Source organism: Solanum tuberosum, unplaced genomic scaffold, assembly GCF_000226075.1.
Source record: "Solanum tuberosum cultivar DM 1-3 516 R44 unplaced genomic scaffold, SolTub_3.0 scf00254, whole genome shotgun sequence".
NCBI lineage: Eukaryota > Viridiplantae > Streptophyta > Magnoliopsida > Solanales > Solanaceae > Solanum > Solanum tuberosum.
The window spans coordinates 157,938-174,615 of record NW_006239174.1 but is presented as its reverse complement, the minus strand read 5'-3'; the positions used below and the strand labels follow the sequence as shown (position 1 = coordinate 174,615).

At 34.2% G+C, this 16,678-nt stretch overlaps 1 protein-coding gene across 1 annotated transcript; it reads left to right on the top strand.

Moving 5' to 3' along the window:
* The first annotated feature begins 2,544 nt into the window (after window positions 1-2,544).
* On the top strand, window positions 2,545-3,792 carry LOC107062641 (uncharacterized). Its single transcript, XM_015313533.1, has one exon. It carries the CDS (start codon window positions 2,545-2,547, stop codon window positions 3,790-3,792), a length of 1,248 nt encoding a protein of 415 aa, XP_015169019.1.
* Window positions 3,793-16,678: the final 12,886 nt, after the last annotated feature.

Below are 16,678 nucleotides of genomic sequence, written 5' to 3'. Positions count from 1 at the left end.
ATCAATTGATTTTTAGGCTTCCCTAAGACATCCACATCACTTTTGTTAGATGTTTAACTAGTATTCTTATCTATTGCATAATGTGTACCCTCTGTTTCTTTGTGTCTGAGCTGATGGACTATTGAAACTTGTATTATTGTCATAACTTGATATCTTCTGTTAGTGCCTACAAACTACTATGTGTTTTAAAAAAAATAAAGTATACAACATGTTGTTGGCCTGGGGTGTCGACTTAGTTGTTGCTAGCAGCTGTTGTTAGGTATTTAGCTGTTGCTTTACCTGCTAACCTGCTACTTTAGCTACTGCTAATAGATGATTAAGTATTTTCAACGGTTCTTAGGTGTTTAGCTGCGACTGTATAATAATATGATATTTACAGAATCTTCTTTTGTTAATTATTATATATTTAATAGGAAAATTCATAAAAGTTGAGAATTTATTCAATAGTGACACGTGTTAAAAGAAGAAATATAGTCTTTCGTCGTCACTGCTCAACACTAGTGTTCTGTTTTGTTTGACCCAAATATATGTCGGGTCAGCTAATGATGATGAAACGACTGCTTGTAAGCGTGATCCTCTATCCTCTCTCAATTCACCTATCACTTGATACGAAATCAATCAAGAAGTAAGGAACTAATAAAATCCTTGAGTTGTACTGAACTAGTTAATGGGGACAATTTTGTCCAAAACAGGATAGAACTAAAACTAGCTTTAAGATGACGGCTTTGAGTTATTTGGGACAATATTTTCCATCAAACCACCTTCTGTTTATCTCATTTCTGAAGGCTCCAAAAATAGCAGCAGAGATCATCAACAAGGTGTTCTTGATGGTCTTATCAACTTTCCAACAACTCCAACTCACATATGCCTCTATCTAAACCTGAGGTAACCCATCTCAATCCAAAAATGTTGAAAAATAAGCTCCAAATGCCAAAATAAACTTTTGTAATTCATTCTGTCCGGAATACTTGCATCACTGTTGGAAGCTTCCACCTTGGCTACCAATTCCAGCAAGCCTTCTAACTTCTAGGCTTGAGGGTGTCTTCTTAAATGTACATTCCAGATGTTGTTGCTCCAGTTTTTTGCAATTGAGAAGACCTTGTCAAGTTCCATATCATATAAACTAGGATAAGATGATGGCTTGTAGTTATTTGGGACAATATTTTTCATCAAACCACCTCCTATTTCTCTCATTCTGAAGGCTCCAAAAATAGCAGCAGAGATCATCAACAAGGTGTTCTTGATGGTCTTATCAACTTTCCAACAACTCCAACTCACATATGCCTCTATCTAAACCTGAGGTAACCCATCTCAATCCAAAAATGTTGAAAAATAAGCTCCAAATGCCAAAATAAACTTCTGTAAGTCATTCTGTCCGGAATATTTGCATCACTATTGGAAGCTTCCACCTTGGCTAGTATTTCCAGCAAGCCCTCTAACTCCTAGGCTTGAGGGTGTCTTCTTAAATGTACATTACAGATGTTGTTGCTCCAGTTTTTGGCAATTGAGAAGACCTTGTGAAGTTCAATATCATATAAGCCAGGATAAGGTGTTTCTCAAAGCCATTTATCTTTCCAAAATTTGACATGCTCTTCATTACCTGAATTGAACCATACCTTTTGGAAAATTCATTACCCAACTTGCTAATATATTTCCGAAGTCCTACTCCATAGCGAGCATTAGAGATATAAAAAAAATTCTTCACAAGGAATAAGGTAAGAAACTAATAATCTTAGCATTTGAGGATTTGTTATTACTAATGATATGTTAGGTATTAAAATTGCATCCTCTTATGGTAATAACCGAAAGTAAACAGATCAGAGTTAGTAACAAAGGCCTAAAGATCTGGATAAGTGCTAAATGACAATCTACAAATTGTAAAGAGTTTCGATAATCTCAGCAAAGTAATATAATCTCTGAACCTTTGAGCCTCCTATCTAAAAGAGTGAAACAATTTTAAGATACATATAAAGATAAAATGTAATTGTAAGTCTTTCTTAAGTGATTGATAGTAATTAAATTGACTAGTAATATTAGCTAGCTAGTTAATCAGTTATTAAAATGATGAATATTTATTGTTCTTACAAAAGAGAATAGTGATGTATCAAGTCTCTTAAATCTCTTAGCATTTGTTTTTTTGATGCATCATCTAAGAATCACACCTTTCTTGATTTATACTATTTTCATGTCATCTTCACTGCACTTCTCACTCAGAAACATGTGTTTACTATTCTATATATTATCCATATATATTTCCATCATCTATCTCAAAAGTTATAACTGAAACATCGCTCTAATGTTAAATATCTCTGGATTTTATTTCACTTCCCAATAATTATTGACTTCTGTAAATATACATGAACAAAGTGTACATTTATAATTGGAGCAATCACTATACAAATAACTAATTAAAAATCACATAATCAGTTTTCTGAAACTTACCTAGAATCTTTCAGAAAGAGGTCTTCTTCAACTTTTTAACAATAAATGGTTAGTTCTTACTTATGTTGGTCTATTTATAATATATTTTGTTGAATGAAGATTATGGCACCTAATAAGGAATGGATGCAACTTGTTCAAGATAGACTTGATAATGCTTACATCATTGCGGTGGAGAAATTTTTGGATTATGCTTTTACAAAATTGGGAGAAACACAAGAAATACGTTGTCCATGCATCAGGTGTTGTAATGAATCTTCCAAAACTCATGAGATGGTTAGGTCACATCTATTAGTGTATGGAATAATTCAGAGTTATACTTTTTGGTATCATCACGAGGGGAGGTTAGGTCAGCCAGAGTCAGATTTTGAATTCGTAGAGGACAATAACATTGAAAATGATGATGATGAGGATGAAATGCATGAGCTCTTAAGGGATTTACACCCTGATTTCATTGAAGAGAATATGAACACTAACAGTGATGATTTTGTTGAGGAAGAACCAAATCCTGAAGCAAAACGATTCTACGGCCTATTAAATGATTATGAACAACCATTATATGCTGGTTCGAAAGAAAGAAAACTTTCTACTTTGATTAAGTTACTTCATATTAAAAGTATTAGCCAATGGAGTAATGCTTCATTCACAATGTTGTTGAAGATGCTAAAGGCAGATTTATTGCCTGATGGATCAAACTTGCCAGATTCATATTACAAGGCAAAGAAGGTAATTCGAAATCTTGGACTTTCTTATCAGAATATAGATGCGTGTAAAAACAGTTGCATGTTATACTGGAAGGATGATAAGATTCTCGAATTAATAAAAGTGTGTGGCGCATCTAGATGGAAGGAGAATCAATGCAATGGGGAAACACAATCTAAACGTGGTAAAAAAATACCATGCAAGATTTTACATTATTTTCCTCTAAAGCCAAGACTTCAGAGATTGTTTATGTCCTCAAAAACATCTTCTTTGATGAGATGGCATCATGATGAAAGAGTTGCTGATGGAATAATGAGGCACCCAGTTGATTCAGTTGCATGGAAGAGACTTGATGAACTTCATCCATCTTTTGGTATTGAGCCTCGTAATGTTCTACTTGGACTTGCTAGTGATGGTTTTCAACCATTTAAAAATTCGAAAACTCCATATAGAATTTGGCCTATGGTACTTATTCCTTATAATTTGCCACCTAGGTTATGCATGAAGCAAGAAAATTTTATTTTAGCGATGCTTATTCCTGGTCTTGAAAGTCCCGGGGATGCAATTGATGTGTATCTCCAACCTTTGATAGATGAATTAAAGGAATTATGGGAAACTGAAGTTGAGACCTTTGATGCGTCAGCTAAATAACATTTTATGCTACATGCAGCTTTGTTATGGACCATTAATGATTTTCCAGCATATGAAAATTTTTCAGGACTGAGTACCAAAGGAAAATTGGCTTACCCGTGTTGCAATAAAGAAATTCTTTCAATTAGGTTGGATAATGGTCAAAAGCAGTGTTATATGCATCATAGACACTTTCTTCCTCTTAATCACAAATGGAGGAAAGATAAAGATTCCTTTGATGGCACAAATGAGCAAAGATTACTGCCAAAAACGTTATCTGGTAATGATATACTTGATCAAATAGGTTATTTAGAAGGTCTAAAACAAACAAAGGATCCAAGGAAGAAGATTAAAATATCACACAAGAATAGGGGTGATAATTGGAACAAGAAGAGTATTTTCTTTGCTCTTCCATATTGGAATACTCTATTGTTGCGACATAATTTAGATGTGATGCACATTGAGAAGAATATTTGTGATAATATTTTGGGGACAATCTTAAATGTCAAAGGAAAAACCAAAGACACCTTGAATTCTCGATTGGATTTGCAAGCAATGAACATAAAGAAGGAATTGCATCCGATAGAGAGAGGAGATAAATATGAGTTACCTACGGCAAGTTACACATTATCTCCTACAGAGAAGCACAAATTCTTCACTTCCTTAAAGAATTTAAATGTCCCAGATGGGTTTTCATCAAATATTTCTCAGTGTGTCAACCTTAAAGATCGGAAACTTTCAAGATTACAAAGCCATGATTGCCATGTTATTCTACAACATTTACTTCCACTTGCTTTACGTGGTATGCTCTGCAAATCTATGCTTGAACCACTTATTGAGTTGTCAATATTTTTTAAGATACTCGGAGCAAAATGTTTAAGAGTAGATGAGCTAGAGCAAATAGAAGCCCAAATTCCAATAACTTTGTGCAAGTTAGAAAATAGTCTTCATTCCTGCATTTTTTGATATCATGGTCCACTTGCCAATTCATTTAGCTAATGAAGCTAAGATTGCTGGACCTATCCAATATCGATGGATGTATCCGGTGGAGCGATGGCTATACTTTCTAAAATCATTTATTCGTAACATGGCTCGCCCAGAAAGTTGTATTGCACAAGGATATATAGCATTTGAATGTATGACCTTATGTTCAAGGTATTTGCATACTATGGAGACAAAATTTAATCGCCATGAAAGGAATTATGATGGTGGTTCTATTGAATCTGATGGAGGTTTAGAAATTTTTTCTCAACCTGGAAAAAGTTTGAGGGGTGAAAACCAGGCAATCTTGATTCAAGTGAATTTGAGCTTGCACATTTTTATATTTTGAAGAACTGTGATGAAATTCAACCATTTCTCGAGTAAGTAATGACTCATTCAAATAAGTTACTCTTATATTTTCCATATCCTTACATAAAATGACATGTTATACTTCAAATTATTTGCAGAGAATTTTCACAAATTTCAATTGAAACATCCAAAAATCATTCAGAGATCGAATGGAATAGACAATTCATTAGTTGGTTAAAAATAAAGGTGAGTAGTTAAGCATTTGTATATATTAAATCAACTTATGAATAATATTTTCTAAACAATGTACTAAAATTTGATAGGTTGCGGAATTGCACAAACACGATGAGAGTAAGAAAATAAAAGAATTGCTCTCATTGTCACGTGGTCCTCTTCCATATGTGACATGTTTAAAAAGCTATGTTACTAATGGATATAGGTTTCATATGCGAGATCATGATAAAGGTTTGAGAACTCAAAATTGTGGGGTGGTTGTAGTTGGTGAGACAGATGAAGAGAATAAAAATATTGATTATTACGGAGAGTTAACTAAGATTCTTGAATTACAATTTACTGGTGGGAGAAGAGTGGTTTTATTTCGATGTATGTGGTTTGACGTATATAATCAACAAAGGGGAATTAAAGTAGATGAATATGACTTTGTAAGTGTCAACTGCAAGCGATTTATGAAAATAAATGAGCCTTTTATATTAGCCAATCAAGCATCACAAGTGTTTTATGCTGATGATCTTGCAAATAATGGCTGGCATATTGTAAAAAAGGTTCAAGCTCGTGATTTTTTGATGTTGATGGAAAAGAGGATGATGAGTCGGCAAAGCTTCAAAGAATCTAGGAGGCAGTTGTGACTTTGTATTCATGTTTTATTTCTGAGTTCTCATTTATTGTGTTGAATTTGATCCTAAAAGTACTCTTGATGTTATAGTTTCTGTTTTCAAGTATTTTTCTTCATGATTCTCTAGTCGGTGCTTATAGATGGACTATTTATTAGTAGTAACGTAATATTCTTTATTTACATGTAAATTGTGCTTCAAAACTTTGAAGCTTGTTGGAATTTTATGCGCAGATTCTGAGTGACTTGTAATTAATTGTTTCTCTTTGTCAAAGCTTCTTTCATAATATCCATCTTCTGAAACTGATATTCTATTCCTGGGCTGACCACATCCCTGTCACTTTTTTGAGATGAAGATTAGTTAGGTTGTAGATATCTGGAAATTAACCACTTTCGAAATGTCAACTTCATGTCATTTTTCATTCCAGAAGCTAGTCTTAAGTGGTTGTGATCCTTTGATGCTCACTTTTTTTGGTAGTTGTACCTACACAGTCTTTGTACAGTTTAATTTCTTTGATAAATAAAATACTTTTACTTTTCAAATAAAGAAAGGGATGTAGTATTGAAAACTTGTTCAATGACTTTTCTCTTATTGGATGAACTAACAAAGAAGTGATTTTTGTATTAGGCTTACATGGATCCATCAAAAATTCAAAACTCTGGAATGAAATCAACTATCAAGCCTAATAAACTTGCATACTTTCCACCTGGTGCTTTAGAAATTAGGGGACATAGGAAAAGCTTACGATCTTTAGGCTCTGTAAGAGTAAGGGCTGAAAAAAGAACTCCAATCAACAAAAGTCTAAACATCAGTCCATCAACATCTTATCGAAATGATTCAGTACAAAATATTTTTCCTGTACCTCCTGGATTTGATCCAATAGAAGATATTGTTCCTTGCTCTCCAAAAATTGAACTGATGCAAGATGCTCAAACAAATGAAATAAGTATTACTGTCTCAAGCTGTATTTTTTTGTTGTTTTTGGTGTGATGAAACTCTTCTTTATGTCCGATCTGAATTAATTTGCAAGTGCATGTGAGTCTGAAAATGCAAAAAAAGTTAGAGGAACAAACATTTGTAAAAATGTTGCACGACTCAAACCTGGAGAAAAGTTAAATATCACTTTTTACCAAAATCGAGTTGTTGTAAAAAATTATGCCTCATTTGTGAGACACTTGGGTATTTTAATTCGTGATCGTAATATGTGTTCATTACGGGTACACTCATGGACAGACATTAAAGAAGATCAGCTAGAACACATGTGGGATGCTGTGACTATAAGTATTTATAGAGTTATTAAATTCATATCTGACTTCTCATATCTAAAAAGTAAAATTAATGAGCTATAATTATGCAAAACATGTGGGATGCTATTAAGGTAAGTATTTAGAGAGCTATTAGCTAATAACATCAGTTCTGACTTCTCATCTGGAAAAAGTAAAACTAGCACGACACATTTTATGCCAAACCTTTGAGATGCTGTTACAGAGCTATTAGGTTATAGCTTCATTTCTGACTTCTCATCTGGAAAAAGTAACACTAACACGGCACATTTTATACCAAACATGTGGGATGTTATGATAATTATTTAGAGAGCTATAGCTAATAGCTTCATTGCTGACTTCTCATCATGAAAGAGAAAAACTAACGTGGCACATTTTATGCCAAACATTATCTATGTAATGATATAGTTATGTTTTCCTAATAACCTATATGTTGCTGTTGTAGTTTGTGTAATCTGCTCTCTTGATCTCTCTTATGTTTTTCCTTCTTTCTCTTGATACAATCCTCTGGATAATCACTCATTTCTCATGACATATATATCACTTTCCACTGGAAGAGTGCCATAAGCAGGAAATATAGATTCAATTGACTTCTAGTTTGGCTGAAAATTTGAGTTTATGCTTAATGGTACATGTGAAATATTGTAGGATAAATTTAGCTGTGACGACATGAATGCTAAGAAAGAACATGTCCTTCAACCTATGAGAAGGTTGTGGAATAACTGGAGAGGATCACTTCACAAGAATATGAAGTCTAAGCCATTTTGTGATGCTCTAAAAGATGTGCCAAGAGGGGTAGATAAGAGTGATTGGGAATGGCTGGTTAAGGAGCATTTCTTAACTGACAAGTTTAAGGTACAACTCCATCGTATTTATTTATTAACATGTTATTTGAAGCGACTAACTATAATTTTTATGGTATGTTGTGACTATATGAAACAAGTACAAGAAACACTGTCAACAGGTCTAAGTTGAGTATGCCTCATCGTACGGGGAGTAAGCCTATTAGAGAAATGATTTATGAATTGGTAAGTAGGTTTTGTAACTATTTAAGAAGTCTCTTGTTTGCTAAAATGATTTATTTGACTTGTTTATTTATATGTTAAGGGAGGTAAAGATGGTAAGCCACCAAACATGGATACTATCTTCTTCGAGACTCGTAAGAAGGATAACTAGCTTGTCGAACCTGAAACAAATGCAAAATATGTATGTTTTGTGTTAAATTTTATTTTAAATCATTCAACCTTATGTGTTGTATTATTTTAAGTTTTGTTGTATTTTATAGGCTGAAATCCAAAAATTGGTTCAATCTGATTCTTCTCTTACAAATATTGAGGTCGTAGAAAAGTGTTTGGACCTCAATGTAAGAGTCATGTAATTGGATTTGGTGGCGGGATAACGACTCAAGAGTTGAAAGGCGGGAACTCTTCAAAGGCTGCATTATTAGATAAATTGAATGCACGTGAAAAAGAAAATGAATAACTAAAAAGACGCATGGATGAGTTAGAGAACAAATGTGAACGCATGGATGAGTTGGAGAGTAAATATGAACAACTTGCAAGAGTACTGCTTGGTCAGCCTTCAACACCTGCGTCTTCAAGTGATCAATAGATGGTACCATTAAACAGGTTAGTAAATCAATTTTTCTTTCTCTTTGTGATGTACTCAAGAGACATGGAAGGACTTTGACTGCTCAATTTTTTTCCTTAGTTTGTTGTTATAACCTGCTGGCTATTTACCATGTACAATTGATTCCAAGCATCAACATCCTAATTGCCTCTGGTAGAGTGCAAAATCAAGTGCCATTACATAGTGAATGCTGTATTTTAATCCTTGCTTCTAAGTTTTACTCTTCATCTGGTTATTTGGACAAGCATACCCTATGTTTTTATGTTTTAGGTGTAGTGTTCCTATATGACATCTATGTCATTAGGAGGTTGCTAATGGTACCATCTTTCAATAGATGGCAGCTATATCTAAATGATCATGCTGGCTGTCCCTGTATTTCAGCATATATACAAGTAACACCTCTTTTTCTAGTACCAAGCTGCCTGTCACATTCTTTCATAGTGAATATGCTATTGCTTTCCCAAAAGATAGTATCTGTTTTTGGTCTCATCATTTTTGTATTTTTCCATTTCTGCTAGCAGTTCCATCAAGTTGTGCATTTTCCAATCATTAACTGCTCATCTAAGTAGAATAGCCTAGTTTTTTCCATTTCTGTTTTGTGCTATGTTGGAGCTTTATCCACAGTAATTTGTTGAGCCTTTCTCTTATGTTGAATGAACCCTAAACGCTAGATTCGTCCCTCTTCATACCACTTGAAACACTAAAACATTCAGATATCTGACTACTTCGGTCATCAGTCCCAACATCATTGTCGAAATCCATTTTCGAAGAAGAACTCAAGCTTAGACATTCCATGAATAGTCTCTTAGGTCCCATTCCAAAAGCAAAATTAAAATTCTCAGTATTAAATAAGCTCCCTTCATTTCTTCCAACCTTAGTTTGAGTACTATGGATCATGCTCCTTTTCCCCGACGCCCCTCTCTCTATTGACCCCGATCGATAGCTTCCATTGTTGTTCCTCAAAACAGGATTTTTGAAATTGGCATCCATGACTTCAGACTTGCTATCTGCAACAATTACACTGGACTTCTCATTGAATCCTCGATTACCTAAAAGATCCATCTTTACGAGAACATTATTACCAAACACCGTACTAGTCCGAGCATATAGAGTACACACAGTCCTGGCCAAAAGTTCAACAACTTTATCATAAGTCTGATTCCTAAGTGAAACATCTTCTAAATGCCTCACATCTTGTTTTTGCCAAGCCAATTTCTGCTCAAATGCCTTTCTACTTTCCTCATGTTGATTCTGCTGAAATTTCATTGTTGCCCCTTCCAATTCATTCAAAACAACCATCTGACAATACAAACTAGCTGTAGAATTCACATATCTCTCCATTTTCCTAACCATCCCCTCCACATCTTTAACAAAAAATCCCAAATCCTTCACATCAATAACCCCAGAAATAACATCCCATAAGCATGCTAAAACCTTTGTAAGGCAGAAATTGTACATTTTCCCAAGCCTAGACACTACACTAGCAGCCCTATTCAAATCACCAAGTTTTTCAACAAGTACTAATTCAAGAAACTTATCTTCATTATCAGAACCTAAAGCCTTTACTCCTACAGACTTAAAGATATCATTTTTAATCTTAAGAATCTGAGAGTCAGTCAAACTTAAGAATCTGAGAGTCGGTCAAAGATTTATGAAGATGAATAATCTTAGACATCATACTAGCAACTTTAAATGAAAATATCCCTATAAACAACTTCTCTTATTGGATTTGTTTCTTCATATATAGATAATTTCTTTGAAATTTCGATAAGTAAAGAGTGTTTCTTGACATTAGTACTTACCTGAATACCTATCCTCAAACACCAAGGCTCAACCACCTGACAATATAGTGTAACTTCCAAGGAGTGATACCTTTGTCTGTAAAAGGAGTGAATCACATCAAATTTCAACTTTCCTCACCCCATTAGTACAACACCATTCCAATCCAGTGACGTGAGTTCTTTCTTCAAAGTCATATTATCAAATCTTTTCAGCATCTCTCGTGTTTTTGAAAATATAGTGTAACTTTTAAGGAATGATGCTATTGTTTAGAAATTAGTTCAACCAAACGAGTGAATCACAATTCCACTCCAGTAAATGGATTCCAGTCTTCAAAGCGGTAGTTTCTACAAAGTTGGTCTCTATTCCTAGTGGCATGGCATATTCTATACAGATGCAACCTTTATTTATAAGTCATGGCATAATGCTGCCTTTATGTTCATTTTCAATTGTATTTCCATTTTAAAGATGCATTTGTGATCATTTATGTTTTTATTAACTTAAAAGCTATAGATTTTAGAAGTTATAAATGTGATGTAGTTTGGCTAATGCCTTCTGATTTTATAAATATACTGGAAAGTTGAAATGGGCAGGAGGTTCTAAACCTCCAGAAACAGTTTTGGAGGCCTATCTGTTTATGTATTTTCTGGACCATTTGGTCTGATAGAAATAGTGCTTGCAAATGAAGTTGGAAGGAAGGAAGGAAATAGATAATAGTCCTTGGTGCTTGTTTTAAAAGCACACATTATCTTGTGTTTAGATTCTTTGAAGAAACATAAGCAATGCTGTTATTTTGTGTTCTGTCCTTAGTATGTAATTTGGTCATTGGCAAATTTTAAGTATGTTTAAGCTTTTCTTCCTTATCCTTTTATTCTTTCCCTAAAATTGAACAAAATAAGAAAACTTCTATTTCTCCTACTTCTCCTATCCCTTTGTTGCTCACACTTTCTCCAATGTAGTGGAATTTTAGAGCCTCTTTGTTAGTGTAAAGGACCTTCCATGTCATTTTCCTGTTTCATCTTAATTAGTGAATTTGCTTAGAAACAGAACACTATATTCCCATGAGGAGCAAAACATTCACTTCCATATAGCATTGATGGTCTTATAATTGGGGATGTCTTGTACTTTGATGGCTTAACATTCACTTCCATATAACATTGGTGGTCTTAATAAATATTCTATAGAACTTACCTTTCACTTCGCTACACATTGTTCTATCACATAAAACTGGTAGCACTCCATTTCAAGCATTTGATTTTGATTCTTTGTGTAACATCTTTTTATTCTGTTCTCTGGAACAACGAACACAAAAACTCAGAAATTAGAAGAGAAAACTTCTTCCTGACTTGATTAACTCACAATGTACAAGATTGCCTCCTTATAGAGGAAGTTTTATGTGATGTATGATATGATGGGCAATCATTTTGTCTACAAATAAGTAAAGTTACTATTTAATTAAATGCAAAATATCCTTAGATATGGTGTAGAGTACTTTATATGGTTTTCCTTATTCAAGTGTAATGAATCTAAAAAATGTGCTTTGTGCTTAACTCAATGTCAAAAGGTAGTTCATGAAGTTGGGTTTGTTTAAAGATCACACAAGTAGATACAAAATAGTAGTTCTAGTGAAATTGGTGAGCTCAGTCTGGTGAACTAGCAGGATCCAGCAATTTAACATCGAATCAAAAAGGCCGCCTGACCCATCCAAAACAACAAACAGTCTTAATTAGGTACTGAGTATAGATTCTCTTTTCTATTACAATTTGATTATCGATATTAGCCTACTACAATTTGCTAAGTTATCTAGTGTGTTTGAGCTTCAGACACTCTTCGTGAATGTCCTCAGGGAATGTGGTTGAGCACATCTTAATTTGCATGTGCATAACTATCTCTCTTGCTACCTTCGACTCTTGATATTGGAAACTCTGAAATCTTTTCATGTTCTGGTTCCTTCATATTAGAGATGTTACTGTAGCAAACAGAAAACATATTATGCCTCCCTCTTAGAAAAAAATAAGTTGGTGCCTCGGATGTGCTCTCTATTTTGGTCTGATGGCTGTCATACTTTTTCTTGTGTGATTTCTATATTGAACTGGCAGTCTGCTTCCCAAAAGATGAGTCATCCAAAGTTTGCAAGGTTCAAATAGCTTTAATTCATGTATGTACTCTCCATTATATTTGAAACTTCTTGATCCTCCTCCTTGTCATCCAAAGAAGGAAATAGTTATACTAGTCCCTTGCTATTATGTTTTGTTTTGTTGGCCTTACGAACTAATTCTTGATCATTACAGAAAATCGTTAAATAGTTAATAGATGTCGGGATGAGACTACAAGTTATTCTTGACATGCCTTCTTTTCTTTCAAACTTTAATGTTTTGCATTATTTTTAGTAAATACTTTTGAGATTTTATGGTTCTTCTTTAAGAGTTTATTCTTTGTTTTTAAATTGACATAAGTTTTTTTCCTACAGATCAAGCATTTGAATATGAAGAATATATCGTTCAACAATGTACGGAGTAAGTTGAAATTCAAGAGCTAGGGATTTTACTTTAGTTAGGGGTGGTTTAAATTAAAGACAATGTCTTATTATTTATTTTTTACATTTTTTTTCTTTTTTAGGAGTTGATAAAGATATATTATGCTACTTGAATATGATATTTCTTTCTTTAATTAGTTCTTTGTATTGATCATGAAATTTTATATAATGAATTAAATTATTTAGTTTATTTTGAGTGTTTCTGTATTCATTGTATAAATTTTTGTAAAACAACAAATGAAATTGGTTCTTTTAAACTCTTTTATAATTGGCGTCTTATATTTTTTGAATAAACAACAATTAGCGACAGGAAATGTGGTCGCTAATAGTATTAGTATTGAAATTAGAATATAATTAACGAAAGAACATTTGGTCGTTAAAAGTACTTGTACTAAGTGCAAATCCAGTCGTTAAAAAAACTTTTAACGACCGGCTGTTATTTTGGTCGTTGACTTTTAACGTCCAGTGACGACCGGATTTATTACGGTCGTTAATGACTTGTAGCAATCGGATTTGGACCTTTAACGACCATATTACCCTTCGTTAAAGACCATTTTTCCTGCTCTACAGTAATCTACTTGGCCTCCAAGATGAGTGGGCCCCATCCACATGTACATCCAATTCTTTATTTTACAACAAGAACTTTTTTTTAAAAAAAGGTTTTGAAAAAACAATACTTTGGTTTGGCTAATTCATTTGAAAAGTTATTTTGATACGTAAATTGTGTTTGACTACTCTTTAAAAAAAAATATATTTTTGAGAGTCAAATTACAACGAAAGGGTAAGTATCAATGTAATTTTAATATTAAGATTATTTTATAGGGATAAACTATTTTAAATATCTATTACAAAATTTTAATTTAAAATGTACATATTCAAATTTCTAATCAATATTATACACACATATATAAATTAGTTAAATATTAATATTAATTAACATGATGATTTAAATATAATTAAAAATATCAGTAATATAAATTTAAAATCATTCCACAAATTAAACCACTATATAAGAAAAATTCACCATAAAAAATAAATAAAGTCCTTCATATTTTTAAACCTACAAAAATATTATTGTTACCTTTATTTCTAATTTAAAAGTAGTTTTAAAGATTCACCAAACACAAATTTTTTCTAAAAAAAGTGTTCTTTTCTCAAAATATCACTTTTGACCTCTCAACAACAATGTCAAATAGGCTCTTAATAAATAGAGCATCTTAAAATCGCGGACACTAGAGAATTGGTTTGGGCCAGAGCTGCCACACTACAGGGTCGGGGAGAGTGCACAACCATTTTGATAATATCGAGGCTTCAAATGTCTTGGCGCGGTGCACCCACGCTATCAGGTGCACAGAGCACATGTCATATTTTCCATCCCTCTAGTAAAATGTAAATAACTTTTTACTCAAGAGTCAGATTAACGAGCAATTAGTGGCATTGGAAAGAATACTCGTAGATCTATTATTTTATAGGTTATGACTCACCTAAATCTTATTATTCCTAAAGATATGGTCATTTGAAGTTGACCCTTGTATGAACTCATGCGAAAACTGTAACACCCCATAGCCCAATCAGGGATGCTTAGCAATTTTTTTTTTGCAAAACTACCAGGTGTCACCCATGAGGGACATCCACGCCCCATGGTCGGACCCACGCCCCGTGGATGGGCCTCCTGGTTGGGCATCCTGGAACACTGCCCGAGGCAGAACCACGACAAGAACTCACGCCCCATGGATGGGTCCACGTCCTGTGGTTTGGGTTCCGTAGGTCCACACCCCAATATCATAGTCTCTGATCCTTGAACCACGATTGACCAGAACGTACTGTAGATCCATCCATGGTCCGTCAGTTGTTGTCCCGTGGGTCAAGTCTGGATAGTTATTTTGGGGAATTAAGAGTCTTTTCCAGTTTTTAATTAAATGAATATGGTGTCATTTTGCCTAAACCTAGACCACCTATATAACGATTTTAGACCCCTAAACTCACTCAATTAAGTTATTCTCTCAATTCCCAAAAGAAAACCCAAATCCTCTCTCAAAATATTCTGTCTCTAGAAGTTGGAAGAAGAAGAAGGAAGAAGAGGAAGCTAGGTCAAGTTTAAGTCTCCAATCTTCAAGCTTTTATGGGCATTGTGACTAAGGTATGATGAATTTTCATCCATGGGATCCTTCCTCCCAAGGAATCCCCTAGAATTCCACAATTTGAAGAAGAATTTCTCCAATTCTAGTTAGGGTTTCTTCCAATATTGTGGATTATGAATGTTTATGATTGAATTGATAGAATTTCATGTATTTAGGATGAAATTACATGTACCCATGCCTATCTTATGATCTTAGGGTTGAATTGATATAGTTGAGTTGATGCCATGTGAGGGAAACTCTATGAGGTAGATATATCCTTATAGGATTGATGAATCATGACTATAATTGCTTGTGATTGAAGCATATATGATGAATATGATGTTAATAGCTAGAAAATAAAACTTCGCCGAAGATCATGAGAATTAGGGCTTTGAGAGTAAAGCTCATGATATGAATTGTTGGTAATTGATGTTATTGTTGAGGAAGGAATACTTCCCACATGAATTGCTTAGTTATGAATGTATGAATGTGAAAGGTTTACTCACATGAATGATTCTAGGTTGAAAGGATTGCTCACCTAAAATGAATCTAGACTAAAAGCTTATGTATTTGATGAGGGTTGAGGGAAGTTTTCTCCGAAGATTTACCCGGTATTCCTCCTGAAAGGGAAATAGACTTCGGGATTGACCTACTCCCTGATGCTTATCGTGACCAACAACACTATCCTACGGTATGAGTGTCTACGATCGTCGATAATATAGTAACCCAACCAAGGGTTGGGCTCATGTCCCAAGGGAGCGGTTTTGAGAATTGATAGAAAAATAGAATTACATTCTAACTAGTCGTAGCTAAAGATATTAACGAACAAAAACATAGTAAATAAAAAGGGGTGACACGAAAGTGTCAAATATCAAATGGGGGTTTTGTACCAAGTGATAAAACAGTAAAATAAACAAAAAAATCAAGTATGGGGAAAGGTTCTTGGAATGTGACCGCAATATAAGTAGAGATAAATTGTTGGGTACGTGCTTTCGATAGGAAATTTGCAAAATAATAGTGACTAGGCTAAGCTTTAAATGGAAAAAAGTTCCCTCTCGGGCAACTTACCCCGTTTCAAATGCGTTCCTCTCGGACACCCATTTGCCGAATGAAGACCAGCCTACGCCTTACCCCACTCACTATCTCGAGCTGAGTGTTAGGATATGGGACTAGGGCTCACCCTCTCGGGCTGAACCTCATGTCGACCCACTCCTTAGGCCATCAGTCTAGTGGTTTTGGTTTTGTGACCTCTTTCTCGGGCAAGCCTAAAACACATGGGTTACTTTGTATTTGCAACTACAAACCCTTTAGATTAAACCACAACCACTAGGTGAAATCACCATAAAAATACATCTCACCTATCATCAAGCAAGACCCACCAAGAATATCAACCCATATTTGCTAAACACACCCCCAAAA

What these genes read in the sequence shown, in the direction of transcription:
- LOC107062641 (XM_015313533.1), top strand. Translation starts at nt 2,545, where the DNA reads ATGGCACCTAATAAGGAATGGATGCAACTTGTTCAAGATAGACTTGAT.